This window comes from Coturnix japonica, chromosome 18 (assembly GCF_054131305.1).
Source record: "Coturnix japonica strain WE chromosome 18, WE-NBRP24, whole genome shotgun sequence".
Lineage (NCBI taxonomy): Eukaryota > Metazoa > Chordata > Aves > Galliformes > Phasianidae > Coturnix > Coturnix japonica.
The window spans coordinates 2,076,075-2,092,306 of record NC_140680.1 but is presented as its reverse complement, the minus strand read 5'-3'; the positions used below and the strand labels follow the sequence as shown (position 1 = coordinate 2,092,306).

General features: G+C 44.6%; 2 protein-coding genes across 6 annotated transcripts in view; one reads left to right on the top strand and one right to left on the bottom strand.

Moving 5' to 3' along the window:
* Positions 1-778: 778 nt before the first annotated feature.
* Positions 779-7,419, bottom strand: YIPF5 (Yip1 domain family member 5). Of its 3 annotated transcripts, none has more exons than XM_015875525.3 (5): positions 6,980-7,419; positions 6,172-6,341; positions 4,769-4,914; positions 2,303-2,484; positions 779-1,822 (listed from the first exon to the last, which is right to left on the bottom strand). In XM_015875525.3, exons 1-5 carry the CDS (start codon positions 7,078-7,080, stop codon positions 1,660-1,662), a joined length of 762 nt encoding a protein of 253 aa, XP_015731011.2. In that variant the 5' UTR covers positions 7,081-7,419; the 3' UTR covers positions 779-1,659. The 3 variants fall into 3 exon arrangements, with proteins under 3 accessions (XP_015731011.2, XP_085374824.1, XP_085374822.1); XM_085518698.1 differs by having other exon boundaries at positions 6,172-6,337; XM_085518696.1 differs by having other exon boundaries at positions 7,004-7,419.
* Positions 7,420-13,311: 5,892 nt separating this feature from the next.
* Positions 13,312-16,232, top strand: part of KCTD16 (potassium channel tetramerization domain containing 16) — a 41,682-nt gene continuing 38,761 nt past the window's right edge. Inside the window, exons 1-2 of one of the 3 annotated variants that reach the window (XM_015875528.3) lie at positions 13,312-13,396; positions 14,661-15,794. In XM_015875528.3, coding sequence (XP_015731014.1) covers positions 14,963-15,794 — 832 coding nt within the window. In that variant the 5' untranslated portion in view covers positions 13,312-13,396; positions 14,661-14,962. Of the gene's footprint in view, positions 15,795-16,232 lie in introns of all 3 variants that reach the window. The other 2 variants (XM_015875527.3, XM_085518695.1) reach the window with 2 other exon arrangements.

The window sequence follows — 16,232 nt, the reverse complement described above, 5'->3', positions numbered from 1 at the left end:
TCTCACTAAGATGAAGGCTCCCTATGTAAGCAATTGCAGTTTCCCACCAAGCTTGCCCTTGAAGTAAGACCCATTTGCACATTGAGTCTTAGAGAGAAGTCTCTTGCTACCAGAACACTTCTTGTTCAGTTCCAGAGACCAACAAACAGCTCTGCACAGAACTGGCAGATGAATATGAGACAAATGCCCACCATAAACTCCACGAAATGAAATCCCCTGGATTAAATTGCCAACTAAACAGTAATACTTCATTGGAGTGTCCTCACCTCTAGGGGAGAGTGACAACCACATCCCCTCCCTGTGAAGAGTTCGGTGTCTGCATCCTTTTCTTGCTTATTATGAGACTCAGCAAGAGCTGCCGTGCAGACCAAGCACCTTTGCTTTCCCACTTCTCACACCTGTAATCTACTTTGTGATAACAGTTGTTTGCAAAAAGGCTCACATTTCTAAAGCACAATGTGTGTGTGCCCCGGTGGCGCAGTGGTTAAAGACGCCACCTTGCAACACTGGGGCCCGGAGTTTGAGTCCCCCCTGTGGCGCAAGTGGTAGAAGTGCCGCTCTGCTACACAGAGGCTCGAATCCCGGGGGCTGGACTCGATGATCTCTAAGGTCCCTTCCAACCCGCACGAAACTATGAAACAATCAAATACTTCTGGCTGAAGCAGGTACCAAATCCACTGACTGAACATACTTTTAAATATGATTTTGCTGCTATATGAAAGTTTATTTTTGTAACTGAAGTTCATTCAAAAATAAAAGCTGGAAGAAGCAAACACCATTTTCAAAATCTAAGGAAAATTTAATCGATGTGCCTTAAATTACTTTTACAGTAACTACAATACTGACAAGCATTTTCAAAATGGTGTTTTCCTTGGAAGTACTTCAAGAGATTAACTCTGTCTACTAATCTGTGCACCATTAGGAAAAAAACCTCTAGTTGAAGTCTTCAGAAATTCAAGTTAACATAGAGCTACTTCCACATCCAGATGTATTCGTATTTCAAGTGTGACAGAATCACAGAAACTTCAAGTTTTAAAGCATCTGTTTTCTAACTCATGATTTCAGTTTCTGACATCCTGAAATACTATCACATCAAATGAACACATAAATGAGACTAAAGAACTTAAGAGCGTATTTGTTAAAATAGAGGAAGTAATTGCATACGTTCCGTGCACCTGGCAATAGGGGAGAGTAATAGTTTATTACTGCAGATTTATTCAAAGAGAATGCCAGTCCCACACTGTCTGTGGCTTTGTTTACTTCTTCTAAGAAAAAAATCTTACAGCCTGTAACCCTTCTCCCTCCCCTCTCCTTCAATCCCCTCAAAACCTGAACTCTCCCCTCCCCCCCCATCTTGCATAAACAACAGAAAGTTACTTTTCTGAAGATATAGGAATGGGAAAAAAAAATTACATTAACTTGATAGGCATGAACACTTATTAAAGCTATAGACACCTCAGGTCAATTGAGAACAGTATTCAAAGTTCTAAAAAAGTGAACACAAGACATTTGTTTCCATTTTCCAGATGGTTTAAACCCGGTCTAATTTTGTGATGTCCCCACTATACAGGTGTTTGCAGCTGCTTCTGGTCCAATGAAATATCCCGAGTTGATGTCTTCAGTTTGGCCCACTGGAGTCCAGTGATTTGGACAGTCTATTCAGAACACAGAAATGAGAGCAAAGACCCCATACAATAAAGCACAGGGATATGCTACTAGAAGTTGCTGTCCTTCCATTGCTAAGGCAGAAATAAAGATTTTGGAAGCAGAAAAGCTGCACCAGCCAATGATCCCAGCTGTGAAGATAATTCCCATCACTCCCCTGTAAAGATAAAAATAATACAAGAACTCATTCATGACTCGTACATATACTTACAGGAACCGCAATTGGATGCAACACCTCTTAAAGGCTAAAATCCTTCGAATTCAAATCTCTCTCTTGCTTTAAGAAGTCACACTGATTTCCTTTTGTTTGAAAAAAATGGATTTTGCATCTTAACTTACAATTAGCTTTTAGACTTGGCAGGTACTAAGATTTATCAGAATCAAAGCTGACTGAAAACAATACTGTCATTTGTCTCTGTGCATTTAAAAGCTGCTGACTGACTTAGAAGCAGTATTCCCACCTTCCTTTTTTTCCCCACCTGAAGACTGTCAATACTTGTAATTTTACACTTACTACAAATTCCTGTCATATCCAAATTGCACAGATCTTCACCACTGAACATCAAGATTTCTTTTAATAGCTGCCTTTATCTCACAGGAGAGGAATCTACAATCAAATTACAGTTTATGTACTTACTGCAATGAAAATACAATGGCAAAAGTGGAGAGCAGGATCATAGGAAGAAGACAGTATCCAAGGACACTGGCGACACAGCCAAATGAGACACCCGTCATGCTCATCAGGTTCAGGAGACAGAACATCCCTACGCATCCAATTGCACTTATTCCATACACGTAGCCAAACTGAATTTTGCCAGCCTGAAAGTCAAGCAGAGCAGTGCATGTTAATTACCAGGACAGGTAATGCCCCTCACGAGAAAAGAAAGAAAAAGGAAGAACAAACATTTACAGAACATCTTCATTTCTCTCACTGTCCTCCCAATCCCAACAAATTCAACATCTCCCCACAACCCAAATTCCAGCACAACCATACAGTCCAGGCACCCAAGAAGCATGTTTTTCCTAAGATCACATATTTCAATAAATGGTCTTTAATCACGTTGCTACTGTCTGATCTGGGCTGCAAAAGCCTATGAGCTTTCAGCAACCAACTTGTTAGTATGTCCCTAAAGATTTCCTGTAACAACAACCTTTGCAGAAGTAATATCTGAAGATTTAAGAAGTTTGGAACTCCTTTATGAATCAATTAAATTCTTTATTTGGGATTTGCAGTAGACTCCACAGCATGGCAGTACAATGTAAATCATGAATAAGCAGCAACCTTATCACTCTCTGCAACTTCTTGTGGAAAGAAAGCACAGGAGGACAGGCTCCAGCCTATGCACAGATGTGTGGGATCACCTCAAAGCTGTTCCAGAGCAGGCTCAGATGTTAGGAGACACTTTCTCCCTGTAAGGGTGGTCAAACCCTGGACAGGCTTCTTAGGGGAGCAAATGCTGCCTCACATCAGTCAGTGCTCAGGAGGAGTTTGAATAACGCCCTCAGAAACGTGCTTTTAACTTGTGGTGATCTGTGTAGTTCCAACTGAACTGTTCTATAGGAGTTCCCTAAAAGGCTGAAGCTGAGCTGCAAAGTACTGTATACAAAGAGCAGAATTAAATTGTACAGATTTTCAAAAAACAAAGAGTCAAAATCAGAACTTTGCTTAACTTGCAAGTGTGTTACTTTGTAACACGTGCACCCTATGTCAACATTTGTTTGTCCAACAATATGATCTTACTATCAAAATGCCACAATTCCAGCCCTGCAGAAAGACAGGGCCATGAGGAGAGCAGCGCTCCCCTGGTGCACAGCTCCTGTGTCTGCCTCCCACTGCCTTCCAAAGTAAGGTATATATAGCTCAGCTCTCCCCTACCCTCAAGCGCTACAAAACCTGCATTAACCCTTTCTTTTTCCCAGCCTATGTCTGCTTTCTGTCACTACACTCTCACATTTTTACTATGTTTTTTTACTTAAAATTCAGGTAAAAATAATAAAAGTAACATTGTCAGGGCTCAAAACACCTCACAGGAGAAAGTGATAATTTTCCAGTAAGGGTACATCCAAATTTACCCATTACGAACATGCTCATTAATTCTGCTGTCCCAGTTGCCAGAAATGAAGTTAGTTATAAAAGTAATTCCTCTCGGTGCCAAAGCACTGCGCTGCAGCAAAGTGCAGTTTCAGAAAGAAATAAATGCAGTGCCTCAAGACATTTAGAGAAGAAAACTGATGAATACTGAAGCTTCCTATGACAAGGAATCCTACCTGCTGCTACTTTGTCATTTAACAATTGACACTTTTGAGTCATTAAAGCACGATCTAATTTCAGTGAAGCTCAATTAAAAAGAAGGCTTCATCAGATGCTGACCTACCAAGAAGCATAAACTATTTGAAAGCAGATCTACTTTAAAAGTGTTTTAAGATTGACTATTCATACCAGAAGACAAACCAAATGTATCAACTGTAACAGCACTGGTGAAGTAATAACAGATGAACCTCCTCACCTGGAGGAACAGTGTAGAAACAGTGAATAAAGTATCACATAAAAGACACAGGGAAACAAAATAGAAGCCTCAAGCATTGAGCACAAGTGCTAGAAAAAGATTTAAAAAAAAAAGAATATATGTTTAAATATTGAATGTGTACATTTTCCCAAGTCCTGATCAGAGCCAGGTGCTTCAAAACAACAACGCATGGTTCTGAAAGTCAAACAGCTCCATCTCCTAAGAGCTACATGTAAAATCTGAGAACATGGGTCACACATATGTTCTGTGACAAAAAGGATCCACGTTCCTCAAAAACAAAGTATTAAAAGAAATATGCATTCCAGTTAAATAAACATCATGCAGAAAGCAACCTCTAAAACCTTCATTTAAACCCTGCAGAAGAAAAAGGATAATTAACTTATTAACTGCAATGAGCATTGTACTAAACCCCAGTTCCTCTCCCACTGAGCTAGAAACACTCACCCGGGATGCATTTTTTGTGCCCTCTGGGCTAAGAAGTCACTTCCAACAAAGTCGCACATAACTTGGCTTTTTCCCCCGGCCTCTCCAGGCATGAAAGCATCAAAAGTAACAGGAGGCAATTAGTATCTTACCAGTAACAATGTGACTCCGAAAGCTAGACAGAAGACCATTGGTCCAGCCAAGTCAGTCTCATTCATTATGCTGCCATCTGCTACTTTTAACGGGTGCAGAACTGTTAGCGTCTTCTGCCAGATGTGGTCAAAATTGATCCCCAATTCTACAAGTATAATGAGAAGAATTATGCATACATACTTTTCTCCGCCTTCTCCTCTTGCCCCATTTGCTTTGCTGTCACTTTTCCCTGCCATTCCACTCTAAATTCTTCTCCAGAAATTACCCTGCAGGAACCAGAGTATGGAGTAATTCCACCTCTCCTTAACTGCCAAGTTCACTGCTTCTACCAATTCCAGGTCTCATACACACTGAAGTGACAAGCCGGCTTCTAAAGAACCAGATAAGAGCACAAAAGCAGGGCTCTGTGTCAGACCAAAGTTCAAATAGACCCATACACTGCTGTCCTTGTATGTGACTTCAAGTACATACATACCAAAATATCAGAACAAAATATGCAGATTTCTCCATTCCCCAGGTTTCCAGTGATTGCTGGCTCAAAGATTTCTAATTCAAAGCAGTTTCTCTATACTTAGCTCCCTTTCAGTGGGCTTCTCTTTCATAAAGCGCCCATCCTACCAGTGAATCCACTTGAAAACACAGTCATCTAACACTGATGTCTCACGACATGTCCAGCTCCCTGCAGCTGGAAATTATTGTGAGTCTCCATCCACAGTTTCACCACAGCTGCACATGCAAACCTAGTTATGAGCACAGTGATCATCTGCGCACCTTGGGCCCTAAGAGGCATCTACATAAACAAAAGCATTCTGTGAATAATATACACAAGCCCAGACGGGCGGAAAAAAAAAAAAAACAACTCTAAATCAGCAACTAAAAGAGCCTCTTGAGTTATTTGGTAATTAACAATGATGCATGAGTTGGAAATTCAAAGCATCCATCCAGGCACTCATTGTATATCCATTCTGGCATTTGGCAGTCTGTATTATGGACAGGAATTTCTGCAGTGTTTAGCACTCAGCTTCAGCAATGAAAGATCTCAGTTCAAACCAGAGAATTAACTGAAACTAACAGCACCAATTTGTTTCCATACAAGGCAGACAATTTTAAGTATTATTTAATTTACAATAGAAAAAAAATGAGCATTCTATCACGTTGCACAAAATCCATTTAATTTAACCTGCTTTCCACAGAACAGCTTGTATAAATAAAAGAGTGCTACAGCTCTGTCTAGAAATTCACATAAGAACATGCCTTCTGTATACTGAAATACAGTTAAATAAGATAATATCAACTCAATTGCCTACTTTCAGAAACAGAATCTACACCCGATTACTCAAATCACTCAAACTGAAGACCATTGGAAGGAGTTTTGAATTTGGCCATAAAGCACAAGTTATACCTTCTAATAGAGGAGGTTCATCCTCAAAATTACTTCCATAGAACGACTGTGCTGAAGTTGAAGTGTATGTCTGTGTTGGCTGGTAAATCTGCCCTGTGTAAGGCTGCTGCTGCATCATCTCGGGAGGGACAAATCCACTTTGTTGAGAGTACTCGTAGCCTCCATACTGCCTATAAAGAATTACATCAGATCACGGAGAGATAAAGAATTTGACTTTAAACACCTCCATGCAAAAAGCAAAGCTCATACACAGTAAGCAAACAATGCTGCCCATCTTCTTGTTTTAGTTACCATCCACAATCCCTCTGCAGATCTAGGCCTGCTGGGCACTTTGCTACTTTCTCCTATTGAAACTCTTATAAAAAATACTGATCAGCTAAAGAAGACACGCTGCTACCAGCTAAATGAGTAATTACTGCTGCATGTGTTAGCATTGCTTTTTGCTTTCAAGTCCTAGGCCTGCACAAAGCAGTACTACTACTGCAGCACACGGGCACATAAGAGTAGGAAAACTATCAGAAACTAATTCATTTGCACCTTAATCACTACTGACATCTCATTTGATGCCATCATTAGCTCATGCTATCACTTCTGCCCCCCTCTATATTTGAAAAGCATTATTTAAAAGGTATATATTTCAAGTTTTAATTAAAGAAAGCCCTCATTAGAGCCACGTTCCATCCTGAACAATCTGCCGAGTTACTCCGGCCGCTGCCCGCCTGCAGGGACGAGCACAGAGACCTCAATAAACGCCCCCAACGGATGGTGAGCTGCACAGAAGGCCAGTCCCACCAGCCGGCCCCGCTACCTGCCGTAGGGGCTCCCGCCGTACTCGTAGGGCTGCGCCTGCTCGTCGATGCTGTAGCTGGTCTGGAAGAACTCCGTGTTGAAGCTCTCGAACCCCGACATCGCCGCCGGCCGCGGGGCGCTCGGCCCGGGGGACACACGGATCTCCTCACGGGCAGCGGCCCTCAGGGCGCTCCCGCAGCCTCAGGAACCGCTCCGGGAGCCGCTCCGGGAGCCGTCCGCCGCGACGGCCCGACAGCAGCGACTCACTCCGGCAGACCCAGACCCAGACCCAGACCCAGACCCAGACCCAGACCCAGACCCAGACCCAGACCCAGACCCAGACCCAGACCCAGACCCAGACCCGTCCCGGTACCCCCCGAACCCCCCACACTCGCAGCCACCCCGCACCCGCCCCGGCCCTGCGACGTGTCAACGCGCCGCACGACCGCTTCCGGGGGCAGTGACCCCGCGCATGCGCACAGGAAAGGCGGCGTTGCGCCCCTCACTGAGCATGCGCAGCTCGCAGCACCGCCCTCTGCCTGCGTGGCTCCCGCCAAGTCTCGCGTTGCCATGGGAACGAGGCGGTGGCAAGATGGCGCCGGGCCTACTTGGCGTCATGGCGCTCCTCATGCTGGGCTCAGTCTGTTCCCTGCTTCCTGCGGGGCTGACCTCATGTTTTTAAGTCTCTCTGTAAGAAATGAGGCCTTGAAGCTTCACTTCTGTTTCCGACCATTTTGTCAAAAATCTGAAAGAAAGCAAAGCCTTACCTCACAGATAGGCATGGCCCATCCAGTTGTGTCCATTGGGCACCTGAATAGTCAGAGCCTCCTTCACTGCTTTGCTTGTGCCGTGTGAGCTGTAGGGCAGGGCAGAGCTGGTGTCTGAGGTGGAGCTATGAGCTCTGTGCACCAAAACACTACGATGGACTGTCACGTCCTCCCCTGGTGCAGCCATCAAATGTAAGCACTTGTGGTTATAAACCTTTATCTGTTCAGACATGAAATAGCCGTTGTTTGGGAGCACTGAGGAGAAGGTCTGTAGGTGCTGTTACGTGACACATAGAAGAAGGGGGACAAGAGAGTCTAACTAAAGAAGAGACTGATACAAAGGAGCTCCTTCACAGCCCAGTCTTTGCTAGTCACTCTGTTTATCCATCCAGTTCCATCATTTTGCTCCTTTTTTTCATGCATCACCAAGAGAAAAAGTTATACGCTGACTGTTAATTAGAGTTTGTTTTTATTGACTACCTGAGGTACTGGTACAGAGTGCAGGAAAAAAGAGAGATGCGTTGTTGACTCAGATGGGCTTTGTTGTAGACAGAATCAGTGAGAAGCCCAAGTGAGGTAATTTAGGAGAGGCTTCTGAACAAAATGAAACATAATTGCCACATTGTTGTTGTTGCTGAACAGGTAAACAGTGATGAGGTTTAGAAACATGTTAGATGTGAATACATAAACAGTTGCAATCCCATTCTCTATGCTTGCCAGTTGGGTACACATACTTCTGCAAACATGAGTCCCTGCTTTGAAGTACATTTTTTTTCTTCCCTTTGTGTTTTGTTTGTTATTATTATTATTTTTATTTTATTTTATTAATATCATTTATTTATTTCTCTATTTATTTATTTCAATTCATCCTGGCTTAGGGCACAATTGCAGTTATTTTGTTACTAACTCTTGGATGTAATCTTCTAGCGAGATTACTGTATTTAAATTATAGAGCTGTTATAAGCTTCTGCAAAAACGTAACTTGTGGTGCAGTGTGTACAGTATCTCCTGAGAACAGCCTCACAAAAAGCATGCGTGTTTGTAGAACTGAATGAAATAATGACGGGGGAATTATAGGCACAGATAAGGCAGAGATCAGTGACTGTGGCATAAGCTGCTTCCCGCACATTTATACTTTAGGTAAATTAGTGTTAGAAGTCTGAGAAGATCCAAGCTTTCATGGAAGAGCTGTAAAGTGTGCAGCCTACATCTGATGTTGATGGCTTAGTGCCTCTTTACTGAACTGTGTGACTCTGTTGCAGTTCACTAGACAGTGAAATGAGACCCAAATCCCAGGCAGTGGGCTGTTTAATTGTGATTTGCTGGTGAAATGCTCTTTGGCTAGAAATCTATTTGGATTTGCTTAGATTATTAGAATTTGCTCTCAGCTTAGGTTTGAGCTTTCATTAATTATCTCTCTCTGTTTACACTGAGCTTCTCAACACTTCTTTAGGGTATTAGTTGTCAGCTTCAGCTTTGCAGGACAAATTCACACTTGTCTGTGTCAGAGTGTAGCCTAGTACGGGCCTGAGGGTCCAAGAGAAGGCAAGACATTGCAGCTACACAACCATTTCCTACTTGCATGACATAGAAAGTGCATTGTGCTGAGCAGTGCTAATGGAATAGAGGGAAGTTTGTCCTTGGTACAGCTTTTCCACCAACATATGCTTTCTGGAGCTATGTATGTGAGAGAACCCCTCATTTTCTGGTGAAGCAAAAAAGGAATGATTCTGTAAGGGTGCTGCATGAAAGGGAAGCTTCAAAACAGTTAAGGAGATGTATCAGTTTCTGCCAGTATGTGTCTCACAGTTCACAAGTTTTTGCCTATAGGGCACTCGTAGACAAGTGGCTACTAATGAATTTTAACCAGCAGATTTGACAGTGCACCAGCTTGGAAAATACAGCACCTTTTACAATGAATTTGCTTTGGATTTGGTGTCTTATAAAAGGTGTGAACCGTTTTCTTTGCTGAAGAACGTTCTACACCCACGTTCTGTGTCTTACATGATAGGGGGGAAAAAAGTGTTGTCTCACGTTTTCTGTTTGAATTCTCTGCCTTGCTTACACTTGCTTAATCCTGCCTATGCTTACACACTGAGCAGCCATGAAAGCTGTTCCTCCTCTGCCTTTTTTTTTTTATGAAAGGGCATTATGCACTTGAGTTATAAATAAAAGATCAAGGGCAAAGCTGTATAATGCTTTACCATGTTCTTTGTAATAAACCCTACTTTATGGCACTCACTCTTTTGCTAGCAGATCTCCTTTTGGGGAGATTCTATCATTCGGTGTTTCTCTGTGCTTGTTCTGCAAGGTGAAAGGTTTGTTAAGTCTTCATACACTGATGGATTTCAGCAGCTGAGATCTGCACTGTGTGTAATTTGCACTGCTGGATCAGTGGGTAACATTGTTTTATCTCACTATTATTCTTTTTCTTGCCTGACTCAGTTCTTGGGAACTTAGTTTCTAGAGCTGCCTGAGGGATGTGAAGTCTGCTTCACTCTAGAAGTACAAGAAATCTTTCATGAAAGCATCTAGGTTAAAGGTCTCTGCTACAGCAGAGTTCCTACCAGGACATGGTTACTCTCAATAGATATGGATTGAGACTGGGTTAAAAGTGCTGCCAGCTGCCTGCTGCATCTGGTGGTGGTTCTCTCTGGAACCAAGTCACTTTACAGTGCTCTGACAGTAAGCCTAAAGCACCTGCTGGGGACAAACATTTCTGCTTCTCTTTGTCACATTACTCCCCTCAGCAACTGCACTCTTTTCTGTGGTTTAATTGAGCCTTACCCTGGTGGAGTGTTGCTTTGGTATTTAGATAGGAGGCTGCTGAGGAGCACTGGAAGTTGAAGAATATGTAGCTGAAGGCTCCTTGGGTGGCACTGTGAAGTGATTTCCAAATCAGAGCATCAGTCTGGAACTGAATGTACAGCTTTCCCTTCTTTCTTTTCGCTCTCTCTCTCTCTTTTTTTTTTTTTTTTTTTTAAATCTATTGTGTTTAAAAATCCCCCAGAGCAATGCAAGTTCCCAAGTGGCTTTTTAGCGGAAATCTTCTGTCCCAAATCCAACTTCAATATTTCTTTCTTCTCAGAATAACTCCTTCAATTTCCACTAGAAATTATTGCAGTATCTCTGAGTGCCTCAAAGTTCCGTGAGGAGCAGCTAAATGCTGATAAACAGCTCCTACATTTCTCATTATGCGTGGGTGACTTGACTGGTATTTATAGTTTGTGCTTTTGCACTTCGAGATGGGAGGTGAGATGCGTACGTACCATTGCTACTACAGACCAAATTGAATACTACCCTTCCTAACATTCATTGCAGTTTCTTTAAAGATGCTGACCCTATTTTAGCATCCACGAAATCTGATGAAGTCAGTAGTCCCATGATTAGTGAAAGCTTGAGTGCTAACAGCACTTTGTCATAAGGAAGGGCCTCAAACCTGTGAATGATGTCATATCACTGATGCACTGGGTTTTAGCACAGCTCTGCTGTGACCTCTGGAACATACGCTTTAAGCTTGGGCTAAATTTTCCCCTATCTAAATTGAAGGTTATGTAGGCATCTCTAAAAGTGGGACAAGCTTCAGCCTCTTCCTTCTGATAGATGCTGCTTTTCTTTTCCATCATGGAACCGTAACTGCACTTGAGGTGAGCTGCTTTAGTTTCACAGCTGAATAGGTAAGGTTCTTTGTGTGGTGCTGACACATATTTTACATTTAGGTCACTGGTGTATTTGGCCCAGATTTTCAAGTTTCACTTGTCTCAGTCAGTGTTTGGATGGATTTGGCCACTGGCTTGTATTTAGCAAGGAAGCATCACGTGATACTTCTACAATTGAAATCACTGCATCAAAGGAAATTGTATTACAGTAAAATGATTGGAACATCCTGTGTGAAGAAATAAAGGTAGGAGTTGGATTTCTTTCATTTATTATTTGAAAAGTGCAGATTCTTTTCTAAAGCTGTTGTGATTAAAATTCTAAGGTTTTTGTTCTTTTCAAAGGACAATTCTGATTATAATTATTCAGAAAGACTTGGCGTTTAAGTACGTCTGTATTCACTAATCACATGGTATTGATGTCAGAATACTTCACAGAACCTTGTCAGGAATCACAGCTCTCTATAAGACTCATCCCCCTGCTGTTGCCTGCACATCAAGCCTGCCCTGTTTCCACTCTGGCTTCAGGACTTCTGCCCAGGGGATTCTATCAGTCTCCCTTGGGACTTGGATCTGTCATGCCGTGTGACCACAAATGACTTTGGTGTTTGTTTGGACAGGATCAATTTTTTACTGGGCACAGTGAATTGATTCTCCAAATCTTGCCAATAGGACAGCACTGGCTTCATGAAAATTGACCTAAATATTATTAAAGCATATTAACTAACATTAATAACTAAAGTATTTGAAAAAGCTGATGGAATACTCCTTACTTTCAACCAAGGCAGCACTAATGAGTTTAAATCCTAAAGGAAGCCCATCATTTCATCTACCTGGTCATGCAGATGTTAAAGCCTGTATACTTTGACTCTACTAGACTTAAATACATGGTGAAGGCATCTAAGTTAACATGTCCTCACACCAACCCTTTTAAATCCTCATTGTAAGCTTTACAGTTCCCTTGACAAGTTCTTCAACTGGTGTGTGGGAACAGCAAGTGAAGATGTACAAAACTGTCTTTTTCTGAGATATAATGTACATCCCTGCAGCAGTCCCATACTCTGCTGGTTTGAAAATTAGAAGTCGGGTCCAGCAGTAAGAGAGAACCTTGGTTCAAGAGCCTCACAGCTGCTTCTGAATTAATGAATTGATTAAGGTCAAAAGCGAGGGTTTGATATACTACTTGACTCTCAGGCTTGAAATTGAGAAGCTTGTAAGCACACAGATCAGTGCTTTCCTCCCTCGGGCTATAGAACTGTACTCTTTAAGTTAATGTCCTCCTCAGTCCCTCCCTTCCTTCGTTCCTCCTGAAGTATCTGCAACTTCAGTGCAGCCAGCAGAGACCAACAGCTCAGTAACTTCCCTGCACAAAGATTTGACTCTAAAACTTCCTCTCTGGGTTTTCTTCGATGTGTGAATGAAGGGCTTTTTATCATACATTCATCATTCCGAGTATCCCCATTTTAATGAGAACTGATGTCTGCCAAAATACACAACGCTGAACTTTTCTGATACTTTTTCTGATACTTTTTCTGACACTTTTCAGACGATCATGTGCAATTATGTGTGAAATCGACTACACGCTGCGGTGCCCATTTTGTGCACTAGCTGAGCAACCCGGTCACTTCATTTCATTTTATGTTGCATGCCGTATTTGTTTAACCCGAGACAAAGCAGTTCACGCTGAGCAGAGCCCACGGTGCCCAGCTGGTGGCCGCAGCCCACGCCCCGCAGCGGCAGCTCGGTGCTCCCAAAGCCCATTTTTTTCCGGCGTTTTTCATCTCGCCTTTCCCGCAGCGTTTGCCCTGGTAACAGCGCTTGGGAAGAACCGGGAGCAGGGCCAGGACTGGACGCGAGGTGGCGGTGCCAGCACGGCCACGGCCGAGAGGAGAACGGGGCGCGGCGGGAGCCCCTGCCCCCGTCCTGCCCCCGTCCCCATCACGGTCCGGCAAACGAAGTGAGTGCGGCAGCGCTCCTGCCGAGGCGCCCCACCTCCTCCTTTCCGTCCCTGCGGTAAATGCACAGCGCCTCGTTACTGGCTTCTGCCCTTTCTGGGTCACTGCTGGGGAGATGAGGAGCGCGAGCGGCACGATAAAACCGCACTCCTGCCGGAGAGCCACGGGCGAGCGTGCCGGGAGCGCCCACCCACCGGCTGCTCCCACCCTGCCCGCCTGCGTCGCTGGGTGAAATCACCGCCTCGCCTGCGCGGAGCCGCGGACAGGCACGTGTCGGCGGGCGGGCAGGGGCCGGGAGCTGCCGCCCGGAGCTGCCGAGAGGAGCGGAGCGGGAGGAACTTTACCCGAACTCGGGCGCTGAGGGCTGCGGCGGCGGCGCCCCGGGGCGGCCAACCCGCTCGGCGGAGCGCGGCCCGGCGCTGTCCGCGGTGCTGGCGCTGCCCCGGCTGCTGGCGCCGTCTCCGGTTCCGGCCCGGTCCCGGCCCGACTCCTTTCGGATGATGCAATCGGCGTCGCCCTCTGCGCTCCCGTCCCCGCGCCTCTGAGCGGAGCGGATCCGAGCAGGGCGGCGCGGCAGAGCGCGGGAGCGGAGCGGCACAGCGGGCGGCCCCGGCGGGGACATGGGAGCGCCGCGTTCCGCGCTGCCCGGGCGGCTGCCGCCGCGGGAGTCGCTGGAGCCTTTCAGCCCTTAGCGCGGGCTGCGGGGTTTCTGCAAGTCATCTGAGGCAGCGTCCCCCGCAGCGCGTTCCCCCGCTCTCCCTTGGCCCCACTCTCAAGGAACCCGATCGGATTTATTTGGGATTTTTGTGCTTTTCCCCTCCCCCCTTTGTGCTGTGTGTCTTGTTTTCTGGTCACCTGCCGTGGTTAACTTTTTTCATGACTCGGTTTAACTCTCGAGATCTACACGAATGTTGTTAAGAGCACTTTTCTTGCCTTTGCTGTCCCTTGCTGGGATCGGATCTGATACTATCTGGACTCTATGTGCCTGTATGTGTGTTCTGAGTGTCTTGAAATTTTGCTTTCCTTTCCAAGAGCTATGCATTATTTGTAACCAAGGTAAGAGTTGATGTTCTCATTGCCTCTTCTGCATGTTTAAATTAGATGTTTGTTTGAAGATAAATTACGTTGTATTCTATAAACTGCAGGGTCACACTGAGTCCTTGCATTGATTAGTGTTTCTGAAAAAGAAGGGGAGAACTTGGGAAAATTAGATATATTTAGCAGGAAGGCTAACAGCTTTCTAGAATGAGTTGTTTTTCTCTATTGCAATTGCTGGCATGCTTAAGAGGTTAATTTGAATCTTATTTTGTTTTCCCTTTTAGAAGACCAGTGAATTACCATAGGCTGGGCTTGACCTTGATTTTGATGGCTTTGTTGGAAGATCTAATGATGTGATTGTGTTTCACGAAGGGATTTTTCTCCAGCCCCAGTGGCTTAGGATATAAGACACTTCTATCACATTGCTACTTATGGACAATTCAGATATTTTTTTAGACATACCTTTTGGATTTTTTTTCTTTCCTTGCTTCCCCTTTCCCCCGTTTCACCTTAATACTGGAGCCTTATTCTAGACTTTGATGTGACTGACTATCCTTCGTGCTACTGTTTTCTTTTTTAAAGTACAATGGCTCTAAGTGGCAACTGCAGGACTTACCTCCCTGCCCGAGAGCAGGGGTCTGGGCTGCAATCCTTCCCAGAGGTTGTGGAGCTAAACGTGGGTGGCCAGGTTTACTTCACTCGCCACTCCACCTTGGTTGGCACCCCTCACTCCTTGCTGTGGAAAATGTTCACCCCAAAAAGAGACACAGCCAACGATCTGGCCAAGGACTCCAAGGGAAGATTCTTCATTGACAGAGATGGTTTCCTTTTTCGCTATATTCTGGACTATCTCAGGGACAAGCAAGTTGTTCTGCCTGACCACTTCCCTGAAAAGGGAAGGCTCAAGAGGGAGGCTGAGTATTTCCAGCTCCCGGACTTGGTCAAAATCCTGACTCCTGATGACAGCAAGCAAAGCCCCGATGATTATTGCCACAGTGACTACGAAGAGGTCTCCCAGGGCAGCGACACGAGAATATGCCCCCCTCCATCTCTCTTACCATCAGATCGAAAGTGGGGATTCATTACCATTGGGTACCGGGGTTCATGCACTATTGGCAGGGAGAGCCAAGCAGATGCCAAATTCAGGAGGGTCCCAAGGATTTTGGTTTGTGGAAGGATCGCTTTGGTCAAAGAGGTCTTTGGAGAAAGTTTGAATGAAAGCAGAGATCCAGACAGAGCTCCAGAAAGGTACACCTCCAGGTTTTATCTCAAGTTCAAGCATCTGGAGAGGGCTTTTGACATGTTATCTGAGTGTGGATTCCACATGGTGGCCTGCAACTCCTCTGTGACGGCATCCTTTGTCAATCAGTACACTGATGACAAGGTCTGGTCCAGCTACACTGAATATGTCTTCTACCGTAAGTACAAGACATTTCTGAGGGAAACACAGCTGCCTGTTTGAAGCCTGTCTCTTCTGACTGTGCACAGTTAGCAAAGCATGAGAAGTGCAGATTTCTTTGTATCTGCTGCAGATCGGAGCTTTATTTTGATGAGGTGATAGGCTTCAGTTTAAGCTTCCGAACTGTAAGGCCAGACTGAACTCAGTGGCTTGGTCTTGGCTAGGTGGCAGCACAGACTGCCAAAAGCACCCTATCCCTGTGCCTGAAGGATGCTGTATCTCTGCCTGTGCAAATCTGATGGCCTGCACACTTCCTGAGTGCAAGTAGGATGCAATGTAAGCCATGCAAACACACTGCAGATTTAATTACAGAAAACCTTCACATTGAATTCAATTTACAAAGGTAATATCTGCTTGATAATAGTCAACCATCTGTCAACAAGCCTGACACACTTAC